This window comes from Blennius ocellaris (genome assembly GCF_963422515.1).
Source record: "Blennius ocellaris genome assembly, chromosome: 10".
In the NCBI taxonomy this organism is placed as follows: Eukaryota; Metazoa; Chordata; class Actinopteri; order Blenniiformes; family Blenniidae; genus Blennius; species Blennius ocellaris.
In genome coordinates this window covers 2,297,922-2,311,819 of record NC_137659.1, presented here as the reverse complement: position 1 = coordinate 2,311,819, position 13,898 = coordinate 2,297,922, and the positions used below count along the sequence as shown (strand labels likewise).

The following is a 13,898-nucleotide window of genomic DNA, read 5'->3' as shown; positions in this document are numbered from 1 at the left end:
GTGGTTAGCGATCTCATCTCACGGTGAGAACGTCCCCGACTCCGTTCCAGGCCTGAGGGTCACGAGGACCAAGGAGAGACGGGTCTCGTTTTGAGGGGCTCAATGCAAACCTCCAAAGCCCTCGGTTCAATCGTGTGTGTGTGTGTGTGTGTGTATGTGTGTGTGTGTATAGCAGAACAGTAATGAATGAGGCCTGCAGCACCATCGAGAGAGCGAGAGAGCGAGAGAGAGAGAGAGAGAGAGAGAGAGAGACTGCAGGGCTGCCACAGACGTCCTCATCATCTGCAACCTCATCATCATCCTCATCCATCCCGTTTCTTCGGCGCAGCTCAGCTTCATGCAGACAGATTCCAGCAGTGACTTCAAGACGCTTTTTTTGACCAGCAGGCAGCAGCAGACACATGCGAGATCAGGTTTATTACCAGGATCACCAAGGTTTATAACCAGGATGATTGCCGGGTAATATCAGGTTTATTACCAGGATGGTTCCTTCTGCATCTGCATTTATGTCAAATTCTGTCTGAGGCTTATTTTAGCCACCCGAAGCTCAAGCTCAGACCAGAATCCGGAGGGACCACCAAAGGCACGCTCATATGTCGTGCATAACACGTAGAAGGAGCACTTATTACGATTACTGGACAAAAAGGTGCATCACGTTCGTGTTGTACCAGAATGATCAAACGTTTGGTCCCAGTATCTCCAGCACCTCCAAAACTGGCCTGTAACTCACTGCTCCAACAACCAAGCCTGAAATCAGCACAAAAATAGCCTCGTCGCCTCGTTGCCAATTTTCCACATTTTATCAAAAAATGCGATCAGTAAATATTCATCTAAAAGTGAGCCATTGTGCCACTAAAGACTTTCACTACAGCGCAGAGACGGATGGAAACACACAATCCAAAACACAGGAGACACGAAGATAAGTGCTTCCGAAAGTTAAAAAAAAATAAAAAAATAAAAAAATTCCATTCACAGGCCGCACACACTTATTCCCAGTGGGGCAAGATGGAGAAACAAAGCACTTTAACATTTCAAAACGCAGAATTACAAAGGCAATGGGCGCTTTAATCTGCCGCTAGTAGGACGCCATCTGGTTATTGGGGAATCCTCAGAAAAGACTCCAAGTAAATGCGGGAGAGCATCTCTTGGTTTTAGTCCAAACAACTTTTTTCCCCCTCAATATTTCATCTGCAACCATGGCGACTTTAAAAAAAGACAAAAAACAAAACAAACTTCCTCCGTGCTGACAAACTGGTGTCGTGAAGCCAAAACTTTTAACTGCTTCTGCACGGCTGGACACCGAGTCACTGAACCCACCGAGCTACAAAGCCAGCGCTTCAATTTCCGCCCCGCGACCTGCTGGCTCATCTGTGCGCGAGCCTGCGAGATGAGAACGCCGTCATTACGACGGCGTGATTAATGCGCCGATCAGACGGGGGTTTTGGGGCTTCTGGGCTCCGATGAAAAGACCCGACGGGGACGAAGGATCAAGAGCGTCCCGTCGGGAGGCGGGGAGGCGGAAGCTCACCTTTCTGGAGCGGAGACCCGTCGGGCTCCTGCTCCGACGTGGCCGGCTGCTCCTCGTGGACGGCGGCCCGGGCGGGCTCCGGATCCGAGTGCAATGGGACGGCGAGCAACTCCGGTTCGGGGTCGTTGTGCATTTCGGGAGGCGGCGGAGCGCCGGGTTCGGGGTCTGTGTGCTTTAGCGCCGGCTGTAGGCCGGCCTCAGAGTTCGTGTGCATGGAGGCTGGCTGAGGGCTGAGCGCTGGGCCGGTGTCCATATCCTCCGCCCGCGGCGCCTGCTCTGCAGCGGGGGACCTGCAGTTGGAACAAACGTAGTCCTCTCGAGGGTGGATTTCTGCTTGGCCCGAGTTCTGACGCTCGCACTCCAGGTGTAGCCATCTGAAAGCAGAGCAGAGGAATGCCGGGGAGACGGTTGGAATGGGATATCTCGGCACAGATCCTCCAACGTGACGTGTTTATTAGCGCGCCGCCAGGGAATGCCAGGAAGAGGACCGGGACAGAGCGGAGGGGCTCATCAAGCATTCAGACAATTCAAAACTAGTTCATCAATTAATGTTTTTCCTCTGCACTTTTTTTTTTTCTCTTCTCCCTCTAATTACTTTTTGAGAAAGAGCAATATTTTCTCTCTATTGCAGCAACGACACATTCCTGTTAAAGAGAAAGCCACAGGTCCTCCTATACATCCCTGGAGAAGATATAATAAGATTTTTCAAATGGGGCTAATGTAATTTTTTATTTCTTTTGCAGTGATTGAAACCCCTCGTCGAAAACAGAAAAGTCACAGTATACATCCATGTGGATCACCTCATAATAAAATTACTGGTTTCAATTGCTCCCAAGTTTTTTTGAACAATTCTTCTGTTTTATATCCAGTTAGAGCAAAAAATGTTGGAATGACCAACTGTTTTCAAAAGATCAAACAAGTGAGTTTTTTTTTTTCATTGGTAAAACTGTGATATTTGAATAATATATAATATCTATTGATCCAGCTTTATAAATTTGAAATTTTTTCTGGTTGTAGACTGTTGGTTGGTATGAATTTGAGATATTTTAAAATATAAAAACACATTATAGCCATTTAATGCGAAATACAAGACTCCTAAGTTGTAAACCTCACTTTGAAAGTTAAATCAGGGTTACAAAATAATAAATTTCAGAGATCTAAATAATACATTTAGCAGAGCAATGAGCGTGAAATGCAAGCTGCTAAATTCAATACTTTTTGGCCCATTGAGACAAAACAAAGCTTTGAGATTGAATTTCACAAAATTCTCTCTTTTTGGAAAGCAAAATAACAACAACAACGGAATCATAAATCCTAAACCATAAACCATTCAAGCTCCTCACCTCTTGCAAGTCTGACAGAACAGCAGGTCTTTGTGGTGCTCCGGGTCCAGTATGCAGGCACACATGGGACAGCTCAGAGCCGGGTCCTGGTTCTGGACGCAGTTCTCACACAGCAGGCTGGTGTGGTGCCACTGGCCGCTGGTTCGAGTCCCACACTGGATGCACATTCTGCAGTTCTAAAGGCGGAGGGGTGGAATGCAAGCTGAGTTTTTTCTTTTTCTTTCTTTTTTCCCCCCAAATCATAAGGAGTCACGATTTAGACTCACTATAAAATAATTGTCATTGTATTGACCATTGTAGCGTTTACAGGAGAGCGCCTTTCAAGCTTTAAAGAGATCGGGAATTTTGATTTCTTTAAAATAGAAAGTCAAAAGAAACAGTCATCAGACTGCAGATATTTTGTGATTTATTCATTGAGCAACTTTGATGTGCTTTCTTCATGTTAAATGAGCTAAACCATTCAAATAAATGAATAAACAGTGAAAATACGGTGTGAAAATCATTCAAATGAGCTTTTTGAGCTTATGCACCAAGTCCCAAGTCTTGAATTCTAATTAAATCCGAAAGTACACCGACAAAACTATCAAGATCTTCATCACATGATCACAAAATATAGCGAGTCATGATTCTGGTCCACTAGTTTTTAGAAAATTGGCGCCATCAGAGAGCCCCTTGAAAAGGTTTTAGTCCTTAATGCAGCTGTTCAAATAGCTGAAGCACTGAAATAGACAAAATCTGAGGTAATAATCATCCAACTTAATTCACAGGTTCATTCAAACTCTGCATGCAAAAGTAGTTGGAAGTGCTTGATATGGTTATGATGTTAATTTATTCTTATTTAAAAATGATTTGGTCAAGAAAACATAAATTATGATCGTGAAAAAGGAAAGTTTGAGGTGCGTATTTTTTTTTAAATAATCAGACTATTTAAATAAAAATGTCATCTTGTATATGAAGGATTCTACCAGGCTTTTCTGGACATTCAGCTGACACCGAAAACCTAAAATTACATAAGAAAACTGGCAAGAATTTGTTTAATATTTGACCAGTAAACTCTCACGTCTTCAGTCGCCACCGAGACGGACGTGAACCACGATGAATTTAGCCGAGTCAGTGATTAAAGAAACCGGTGGTCATCTTGTTTGTACACATTCATTTCTGTCATTTGCTGGAGGGGACATTTCAAAGAGTTACTGAAATAGAACAAATCAAATCTTTCAACCAAAAAAAAAAAAAAAAAAAAGAGAGAGAGAGAGAGCTGGCATCCAAATCATGAGGATCTGGCTACCCAACGGCAGGCTGCTGCAATGTGCCGCCAAGTTTTCCTCACAAATGATCGAGAGCTGGAACCCGAGCAGTTTGCCAGAATGAAAACATGGACGACATTGCAGATATTTTTTTTTGACACGCTTCAGCTCGCTTCGGTTCATTTTCTATGACACCGCAGTTTTACAAACTGACGGAACAAGAGCGTTGAGCTTGGGCAGTTTGCTTGGGCTCCTAATGCAAAGAAGCTGCGCTAAATTTTAATAAATTAAGTGTAGTTGCTCATTTTCTACCCAAAATACCGATCAAACGACATAAAACATGAAGGAATCAGAGAAGATTTTGGCAAACTTCCTCTAGAACTGCGTAAAAAGGTGGTATTAGTGAGGTTAAATGTCTTAAATGTATATTTGTAGTCTTATATTTGTAGAGAAGAGGCAAAAAAAACCCACAAAAAAATACAACATCTGCAGCCAGTTAATAAGAAATAGGAGGTCCAACAGAAAAGACTTATGACATTTTCAATTGTTTGATGTTCATTCAGTTTATACACTTTCAAAACAAATCTGAGGTTGTTGATTTAAATGCAAAAATTTAAATGGCAAAATTTTATAAGAACATTCTCCAGAAAAGGCTGATAATTCAGCCTGTGCACAGTAAGAACATCTTTCAACATGCAGATGCTGAAGATCTTTTACATATGCTCTTTAACATTACGTCGAAAGAATGAAAGAAAAAAAAAAAAAAAGGATTGCCGACTCATAAGAAAAGCCGCATCTGATGCTTCCTTCGCGTACAGAAACAAAAACCAGTTCGGCGCCGACGGTGACTCAGTTTCCACCGATCTTCACTCCGGCGGGGAGACCAACACTCAGGAGCTCCACTTGCTGTGCCGAGTCAAACCGAGAAGCCGAGGTTAAGATCATCACCCACTGCCTGCACCGCTGTGACCTACTGACGCCTGCACACTTCTTCTTTTTTCTTTTTTTTTTTTGTTGCATCAAATGGCATTTTGACTGCTAACCGACCGCCTGAGCGACGACACAGCGGCCTTTTAGTTTGTCTCTTTACCGCAGAGACAAACCACGGATCGCGGAGATGTTTCCACTGGTGCAGTTTGACTTAACAGAAAATACAAAAAAAAATAAAAGCCCTCAAAAAGCCACCGCGATGTCACGCGAGTTCGGCTCCCTACCTTACATCTCCAGCCGTTGGTGGGCAGAGCATCCATGGCAGGCTGCAGGCAGAAGGTGTGGTAGCCTTTGTCGCACATGTCACACACCAGCATCTTGGTGTCCTCTCCCGGGTTCCTGCAAGAGCGGACAGGACGGGATCCGTCATTAGGGGGAACGGTGACGGAAAACTGTTCATAATAACAGAGAAAAACACCCTTTTTGGAACCAATTCTTCTTGTTTGTTAACAATATTAACCAGGAAGTGAAGCTTCAAGAGAGTTTGTAAGTAAACAAAAAAAACGAGGCCTCAGTCATATCTGAAATATTGTTGATCAAAAACAGTTTTCATTAAGAGAAGACGTCCTCAAAGATGCGACTGAATCTCCTCAGTCGGAGGCCGATGTTGGGTCTCGCTCTGAACGCAGCACACGGGGAAGACGTCTTCGAAGACGGCGCAGCACCGAGGGGCGTTCTGATTTGAATGTAGGAACCTAAAACTCCACGGACAGTGGTTACCTGAGGCAAACAGGCCGGGGATGGTAATGGAGCTCCTGTGCTGTTTAAATAAGGTCAGAGGTTACAATACTGCGCTGGAGGCTACGACATGCAGTTAGCTCCTCGCAAACCACAGAGGTAAACAAACCAGCAGCGAGCCGCCGCCGCCGCCGGCTCGGCAGAATTTAAATAGGAAGGAAAATGAAACCTTCGCTACGAGGTGCACACATGTGGGAGTGGGTGGGGGGTTGGGAGGGGGGGGGGGGGGTGACTCACTTGCACGTCAGGCAGATTTTGCACTCGGGGCACTGCCAGCCCGCTCGCCTCAGAGGGGTCACCGCCATGTCCAGGCACATCCCGTGGTAATGCAGACCACAACTGGTGCAGAAGAGCTGGTCCAGGAGGTCCCCGTGGCTGTCGCACAGCGCGCAGTTCACATCGTCTACGACTGAGGGGCAAAGGGGGGGGGGGGGGGGGCAGAGCAGAGGGTGCGCTTCGTCAGACTGCTGTCATGCCCGAAAAACAACAATCTACTGCGTTGCTCCACACAAGAGAAAGTGACTTTCAGGTGCGTCGCACAATGAGTGGAGAAGATTCAGGTTTTCTTACAAAATTATGCAATTTTTTTTTTTTTTTTTTAAAGTGAAGAAACAAAAAACTTCCGAGTTTCTGCTGTCATGCAGGAGATGTATGATCTTAATTTTACATTTAAACACAAAAAGGCTGAACTGTTCCATCACTAAATCGACATTGACAGTGGGAAAAAATGACTATTGGTCAAGAATGCATAGTTTCTATTTTTTATTAATCAATACTTTACCCAATCAGTTCACTACTGACATTGTCTGAAGCCATCGCTGGCTACAGCTAGATAGACTAACCAATGTCGCTATCCTGGTTAAAGGCAGTTAAATAGATTCAAATGTATCACAGGAATGGAGTATAAAAATAGAGATTTTTCTCCCGAGACAAATGAACTGAAACTGCAAGACTGATCTTACTTGGGTTAACCCATGTGGTAAACCTGGTTAACAGCAGGTTGAAACATACAGTGTATTAGTATATTAGACAGAAAAAAAAAGTTTGAAAGACACGAGACCTAAAAAGCCAAAAAAAAAAAACCCAGGTGATATTGGATTTGTTTTTGTGGTCCTAAAAATCGATCAATGGTTGCGGCTTCTAAAATTTTGAAGTGTCACCATGTAATGGTTTTATTCGGCGTTTCGCCCACTTACATTGGAGAATGGCCAGTTCGATGTGTTCTGGGCAGAGGAGCGAGAGACTCCTGATATCCTGAAAGGTCCCGGCTGCCCCCGCACAGGGGTAATGGTAGAGTTGAGCACATCCTTCAGCACAGCACTTTATGGATGCTCCAAGGCGCTTACAGTATGCACAGTGCTGCGAAGAGAGAGACGAGAGCAGCGATTTAAAGTTCGTCCCATTGTCCCCCGCCCGAACAGCGTCCATATTGTCCGTCCATCCATGGGAGCATTTCTCAGACTTGAGAATCTCCAGACATGCTGATGCTGGTTGCTATGGTGATGAGAGAACTTGGTCAGACAGACAGAGATTAAAAAAAAAAAAAACCCAACCTGAAATCATACAAGAAAAAAATCCTTTCAATGCGAGAAGCACAAGTGAAAACGCTAAACGTCTGTTGGGTTTTGCATGTGGAAGCTTTTAGAAAACGGCTGCCGGGGTGGAACTTTTTGAGGACTTTTTGACTTCCTGTGGAAATGGGGCGATGCGAGGAGATGGACAATCGCAACGCCGGCGGCCTCCAGAGTGGCATGACTCACAGTCACGTCATGTAAATGGACAGTGCTCTATAAACCTGAAACTTCTTTTTGGTGTGCAGGAAGAAAAAAGACGTGCAAACTTTGAAATCGAGGCAAAATACAACCCGCCCCCCCCCCCCCCCAACTGTACGGCCAGTCCAAAACGACTTGATCCTTTTAAATGTGTCTTTGGAAAAACACTCGGCTGAAGATTAAGACCCTCGTTTAAAGCCTGTCTGAATCAGCCACTCTGCAGATGAAGTGGCGGGACTCGCTGATGGCCCGCAAACACAATCAGAGGAGCCGAGCGGTTAGCGGTTAGCGCAGCAGCCGCTCGGAGCCCCGGTAGAGTGGCGTGACCTTTTCCATTTCACAGCTGAGAGATCCACGCTGCCGGCCCGACCTTTAGCGGCCCGTCTGATCCATCAGCTCCGCCGCGCCCTGCTGGAGCGCTCCCTCCCCTGCTGCCCGACACATTAAGACGGTGTTAACACCCATTAGTCCGCGGATATGTCCCCCCCCCCCCTCCCCCGACTCACCTTTGTGCTCCCTGAGTCAATGGCTCTGTCCACGTTAAGCAGAGATTGTCCCTCGCCCTCACAAACGCCGTCGGACCACAAGGCACAACTCTGATGTGCCCAGCATTGCCCTGAAATGGAAAAAAAAAAAAAAAAAAAAGAAATTAGCAAAAATTTTTTTTATCTTGTTTATGATTTATTCAAGAAAAAAAGTGACATCAACAATCAGATACGAAAAAAATTACTGTGTGTGTGAGAACACAGAGCAGTGAAAGCGTCACAGGTTATAGAGCATCTTCCGTACGGATTTCGAGGAATGTGACTGCAGACGGCGTGAAGAGCTTTGAGAAGAAGAGCGCCGAGGGCGTCTGCCGTTACCTGACTCGAAGAGAGACTCGACGTTAAGATCTTGTGGAAGTCCGACGTGAGAAAGTTCGTCCCAGAACCGAGTGGCCGGGTCCGGTTCCTCCTCGCAGCCCTCCGACCCACTGCGGCAAAATCACAAGCACTTTTCTTTAGAGAAGGCAACAAGTAGGACAGATAGAAGACGAGGTTGGCGATGGATGGATGGATGGATGGATGGATGGATGGATGGATGGATGGATGGGATCATATTTATCAGATTTACTCATCAGCTCAGACTGAAGTTCAAAATGGAGTTCCACAGGGTCGTGTCGGTACTCGTGCTCCATAAACGTCCATTATTTTGCAGATGACACAGAGGTCTACTCATCGATGAAGCCGGGCGACGCTAATCAACTTGTAAAACTGGAAACTCGCGTGGATGACGCGGTAAATCTGCTGCGTAATAGAAATAATTGCATGGATGGAAGGACGGATAGAATGGCAGATTGATGGAATTGAGAATGGAGACAAAGATGGAGGCTAGCATTTATTTTTTATTTTTTTTAAAGTAAAGCAAAGAGAATGAGCGGGGTAAAAATGTTAGATTGCAAAAAAAAGCAGTGGGGGGGGGAGGAGGAGGAGGAGGAGGAAGAAGAAGGCCATCTTGTTTGGCATGTGCACAAGAGGCTGGCTGTTCTGTCTCATAAAATCTGCTGAAAAGGATGCGTTTCTGAGTCCCTGGCTTGGAGGAGCGAGCGGCGTGGCACACAGAAAATGTAGAGAAGAGGGGAAGGGAAGAGGAGGAAGATGATGAGGAGGGGGGGGGGGGGGAGGAGAAGGAGGTGCATTAGCATTTAAAAAGGACTGAGGTTCAAGTAAACAAACCAATGGCCAAATTCAAGACACCAGTTCCAATTGCTAAAAATGTGACGTTTTCAGCACCAATTATCAGACGACCCTCCCCCTCCCCCTCCCCCTCCCTCCCCCTCCCCCTCCCTCCTCCTCCATGCATGTACAACCTCCGCTCTGCCTCCCTGTGGCACAAGCGAGGGGGCCGGCCCCACCAACCAATCACACCACAGCAGTCACCGGTTGTTTTGGCCGACGGCCACATCGCTAACGCCGCTAACACTGCCCATTATGGGACCAGGGATCCAGAGAGACACCAAACTGGTTTCAGAGGACCGGAAACGAATCAGGCAGCGGGCCAAAAGAGTCAGAGGAGGCTGCTTTCTGGGCACAGCGTGTGTGTGCGTGCGTGTGCGTGTGTGTGTGTGACTGTGTGAGTTTGAAGGCAAACACAAGGCCCTCGTGAACATCTTAGCTAACAGTCTACATGCACGCTGTATCCGAGTTTCTGTGAGCGGAATTCAAGCTACCGGAATATTCTCCATCTTTTAGTCCATTTATTCAACGACTACAAAAAAAAAAAAAAACCCTGAATCCCGCGGGTGATTTAGACAAGATGGGATTGCCGATAATAGATTTTTTCCGCTGCCACGTCGGGTGCAGGCGTTGGTTGCGATTGCCGTTTACCTGGAGGCAAGGGTCTTATTCACCAGTGATGGGAGGGATTGTGAGATTGGCCAAAAGTTTGGGACGGGCACTGTGCCTGACTGTCGCCGTGACGAGGAAGCCGAGCTGGAAAGCAAAAGCCCTCTTGTTTACGGGTCAGTCGACACGCCCACCGTCACCGACGACGCTGGACGTCGGGGTCACGGCCGCTAGGTTGACGTTTCAAAGTGGCTGAAATGAGTTAGTAGAGTCACGAGTCGTCCACGTTGAGAGGAGCCAGTTCAGGTGATTGGCACATCTGATTAAGTCGACCTCTGGTCGCCTCCCGTGAGAGGTTTATCAGGCACGTCTGACTGGGAGGCGGGAGGCTGGGAATCCAAAAACATGCTGGGAGGATTAATCCCTCATTTTATTTTCCCTGTGTGGGTGACCTGGATGGATGGATGCATGGATGGATGGATGGATGGATGAGGGGCTCAGAGTAAACAAAGCGATATAACTCAGATTTCTCGTCCCTCGCACCGACGGAATACTTACTTCTTGTTCTTGTCCTTCGGTCCTGAGCTGGTCTCTCCGGTGGTTTTTGGCTGAGTGGTTTGATCGCCGTCGCCCCGGTGTCCGAGGAGCTCGGGCGTGGCGCTGAACGCGTGCAGTTCCCCCTGACCCAGAAGGCTGCGGCCGCCACAGTAACAGAAGGCACAGAGACGCTCGCTGTAACAAAGGAAATGGGCGGCGAGGAGAGGTGTTTAATTATAAATACCTGCTGTGGCTGAACACGAGCCATGCGTGTCACGACTGTGAATTAAGGCCTCGCGCCGCTGTAACAACACCGGTCTCAACACGGAAACACATGTAGAGCCATCAGAGGCGATACAGCTGCTGAGTCGTGTCAGACGTGGTCTTTTACACTATCAGCTCGTGCGGTTCGGGGTTGGTTACCCAGAGGAGGTATTTATCTTATTTTAAATCTTCTTTATTTCTTTTAACTACTGAATAAATACAGGATGATCGATACAGGTATTTTGGTCTAGAGGTTAGGGTTTGGCCCGGGTTCCATTCCTCTTCAGGGAACCCACTTTCGGAGCAGTGGGGGGGCCCAGAGTACTTGGTGACTGGAATTTCACAGGTTCGATTCCCACAGCTCACTCGTTCACAGCTCTGGGTCTCTGAAAAGCACTATATAAATGCATTTCAGTTTGATAATATGATCAAAATCAAAAATAAGTGAAATTATCAGCGATTAAAATTTACACCATCCTCGATGGTGCCCACTGTGTCCTGCTGACAAGGCATACATTTCTATTTAAAAAGAATAATCTATCTTTCATAGAATTGAATTATTCTTACACGTTTATGTGTGGGGAAATGCATGGAAAAAAATGTAAAGTGCATGAAATATATACATTTCTCTATATTTGCTTAGATTGCATTTCCTGGTGTACTTCAGTTTTTTTGGGTTTTGTTTTATTCAAGGTTTTATTAAGTGTCAGGAAATATTGTTGTTTGCAAGTGTACATAACTTCCTGATTAGATTTGTACATTTGCAAAAGAACATTTACAAATACTATGATTGCACGAACCCTTCCTGTTTTGTCCAAAAGTGTGTAAATAGCATTTTTGGTGACCTGAACATAATCCTTACCATTTTGCAGTCATGATTCATAATACATTCTTAATTTTTTTTAATCGCTGTTGGTTTATGAAAAACGACATCTAAAGAAAACTCAATACATAAATAACAAGCTTCAAGTATGTCCAGAAATACATTTTCCAATCATATATTTTGCTTTTTTTGCTTGTAAAAAGCACCAAAAATCTGGATATGTGAATGATCCAGGCTGTGCGTGAGAAAGTCTTCTTGGACACAGAGCGGTAAAGAGCGAAGGCAAAAAAGAAAATCAGAGCCAAGGAAAGCTGGAAAGTTGAGAAATAAAAGGGAGCAGTAAATATTTATCACATGTGAAGTGATGAGATGGCCCTGTTAATAAGATCCCCGGAGATGCCGCCGATCTGCCCTCCATCACCAACATCGATAGCGCAGACAGGACGCCAGATTGATTACAACCTTTAACCAAGTGGCACCTGGGACGAGAGCGGCGCCTCCGCCAGCCGACGTCTCCCGTTTTAATCTGTCCCACAGTGTGGACGCGGAGCCGCCAAATGAGCCAGGCGCAGGCCGCGGGGCAGAAAACACACAGATAAGGCCACAATCTCACTCTCATGATTTCTGCCCCCAAATTACGACGTAGAAGCGTCGGTGATTCGTCTATGAGGGCTCACGTGTGTGCTGCTTTGAAGTGCTGATCTGACAATCAACACAAAGGCAACACAGAGATCAAAGCGGTCTTTCTCCCAATAAGGGCTGGGAAATTAAAACAAGATGATGACCTTCAGATCCAAACGACCCCGTTTCTATGTATAAGTGCATATTTAAATATGCATAGACTTTTAGAAATGTAAACAAGCAGTAAGCCATTTCCAATGTGGTTCAAAAAACAGTCAAATCTTTTGACAAGGTTTTTCTACAAATTCACACCCACAGCATGGTTTTGTTGGCAACATGACCCGTTACTCTCCAGTGACTGGATCACAAACAGTTCAAAGTTTTTGTCTTCTTTGTCATTTGCAGTGACCAGATTGGACCCTGCGGCAGACCAGCCGTCATCCACAAGCTGTCTGTATGATACAAAATCAAAAAAAGACCTCTGACTCTGCCATTATCGAAATTTTTAACAAAAACTGCAAATACTATGCGTCCTTTAAAACAACAAAAAAGGGATGAAATATTGTAACCTTAAGTGAAAAGGCAATGGTGGGGGGGGATCGGGGTGAGTTTATATATAAAAACATTAATAATCCTTTTCCTATAGCTAATAATGCAAAGAGAAGTTCCTCTTTTGCCATTTCACTGGAGTTTACACCAGAAACTATCACTAAAATTAGCTTTATGTTAAGATTGAAGAGTAACATTTCAATTTAAAGGTTATTATTTCAGTATTTTACTGGTACTCGAGATGAAATTGGGCTGTAAGTGGCACCTGAAGTAAAATGTGCTTGACACCCCTGGTTTAAAGCATTTATTAGCTGCCTATTTAGCCTGGTGTGTGTTCGCTTGTTTTGCTGCTCATAATCTGTAGCTGGGAACAGGCTCATACAAAACACCGACCTTATAGTGGAAAACCAAAGCCAGGGGGTAGATCAAAGCAACATCATAACAGCTTGATTGCGTTTTTTTCCACAATAAAAGAGTGAAGAAAGTTCTATAAAGGTGATTCTGAGTAAAAATGTCCATCACAATAGAATACAAGTCCTTTCAATGCCGTTCGACAGAAGCTTGAGGAACTCTCCATGTGACTCTACCCAATGAGCTAAAAATACCATGAAATGTCAGACAAAAATCCAGAAAGTACAATAAAAACAAACCAAATCTAACAGGTAGTTTCAGTAGACGAAGATAATTGATCAAACATTGTGAGTAAAAAAAACTCCTTTTATATCATTGACGTCAAAAACACATTAATAAGTTTCATTAGAAAATGTTGGTTTTCTAACATGATCGTAACTGCACACTTGACGAGAACAACAAACGGGAGCTTCTCACCTGCTTTCGACTTCTCGACTCGCTGGGACAGACGGTCCTGCTGGACTCTGGGCCCGAGGGGAGGAGGGCCGGTCCTCCTCCGGCACGTCAGTGGTCACCACTTCCACCGTCTCCACCGGCTGTATTTGTGTTTCTGATGGTGGGGAGACAAAAGAGGAAGGTCAGTCCTCCGTGGCGTCTGGACGGGTGAGCCAGAACCTTCCTCCGGGTCCAAAACGAGGTGGAAGGTCAAAGACGCTCCAGCACCGATTATAGTTAAAAAAACAGGGGGCGTCAAGAACAATGGAGACGGGAGGTTACAAAAAAAAAAAAAAAAAAAAAGGGAGGGGGGAGA

At 45.4% G+C, this 13,898-nt stretch overlaps 1 protein-coding gene across 1 annotated transcript in view; it reads right to left on the bottom strand.

Moving 5' to 3' along the window:
- Window positions 1–13,898, bottom strand: part of kmt2cb (lysine (K)-specific methyltransferase 2Cb) — an 81,999-nt gene that overhangs the window by 47,638 nt on the left and 20,463 nt on the right. The window contains exons 4-12 of the mRNA XM_080503754.1: window positions 13,565–13,697; window positions 10,501–10,674; window positions 8,482–8,591; window positions 8,125–8,234; window positions 7,043–7,205; window positions 6,084–6,255; window positions 5,333–5,447; window positions 2,872–3,047; window positions 1,529–1,902 (exon numbers count right to left, since the gene is read on the bottom strand). Coding sequence (XP_080359880.1) covers window positions 1,529–1,902; window positions 2,872–3,047; window positions 5,333–5,447; window positions 6,084–6,255; window positions 7,043–7,205; window positions 8,125–8,234; window positions 8,482–8,591; window positions 10,501–10,674; window positions 13,565–13,697 — 1,527 coding nt within the window. The remainder of the gene's footprint in view (window positions 1–1,528; window positions 1,903–2,871; window positions 3,048–5,332; window positions 5,448–6,083; window positions 6,256–7,042; window positions 7,206–8,124; window positions 8,235–8,481; window positions 8,592–10,500; window positions 10,675–13,564; window positions 13,698–13,898) is intronic.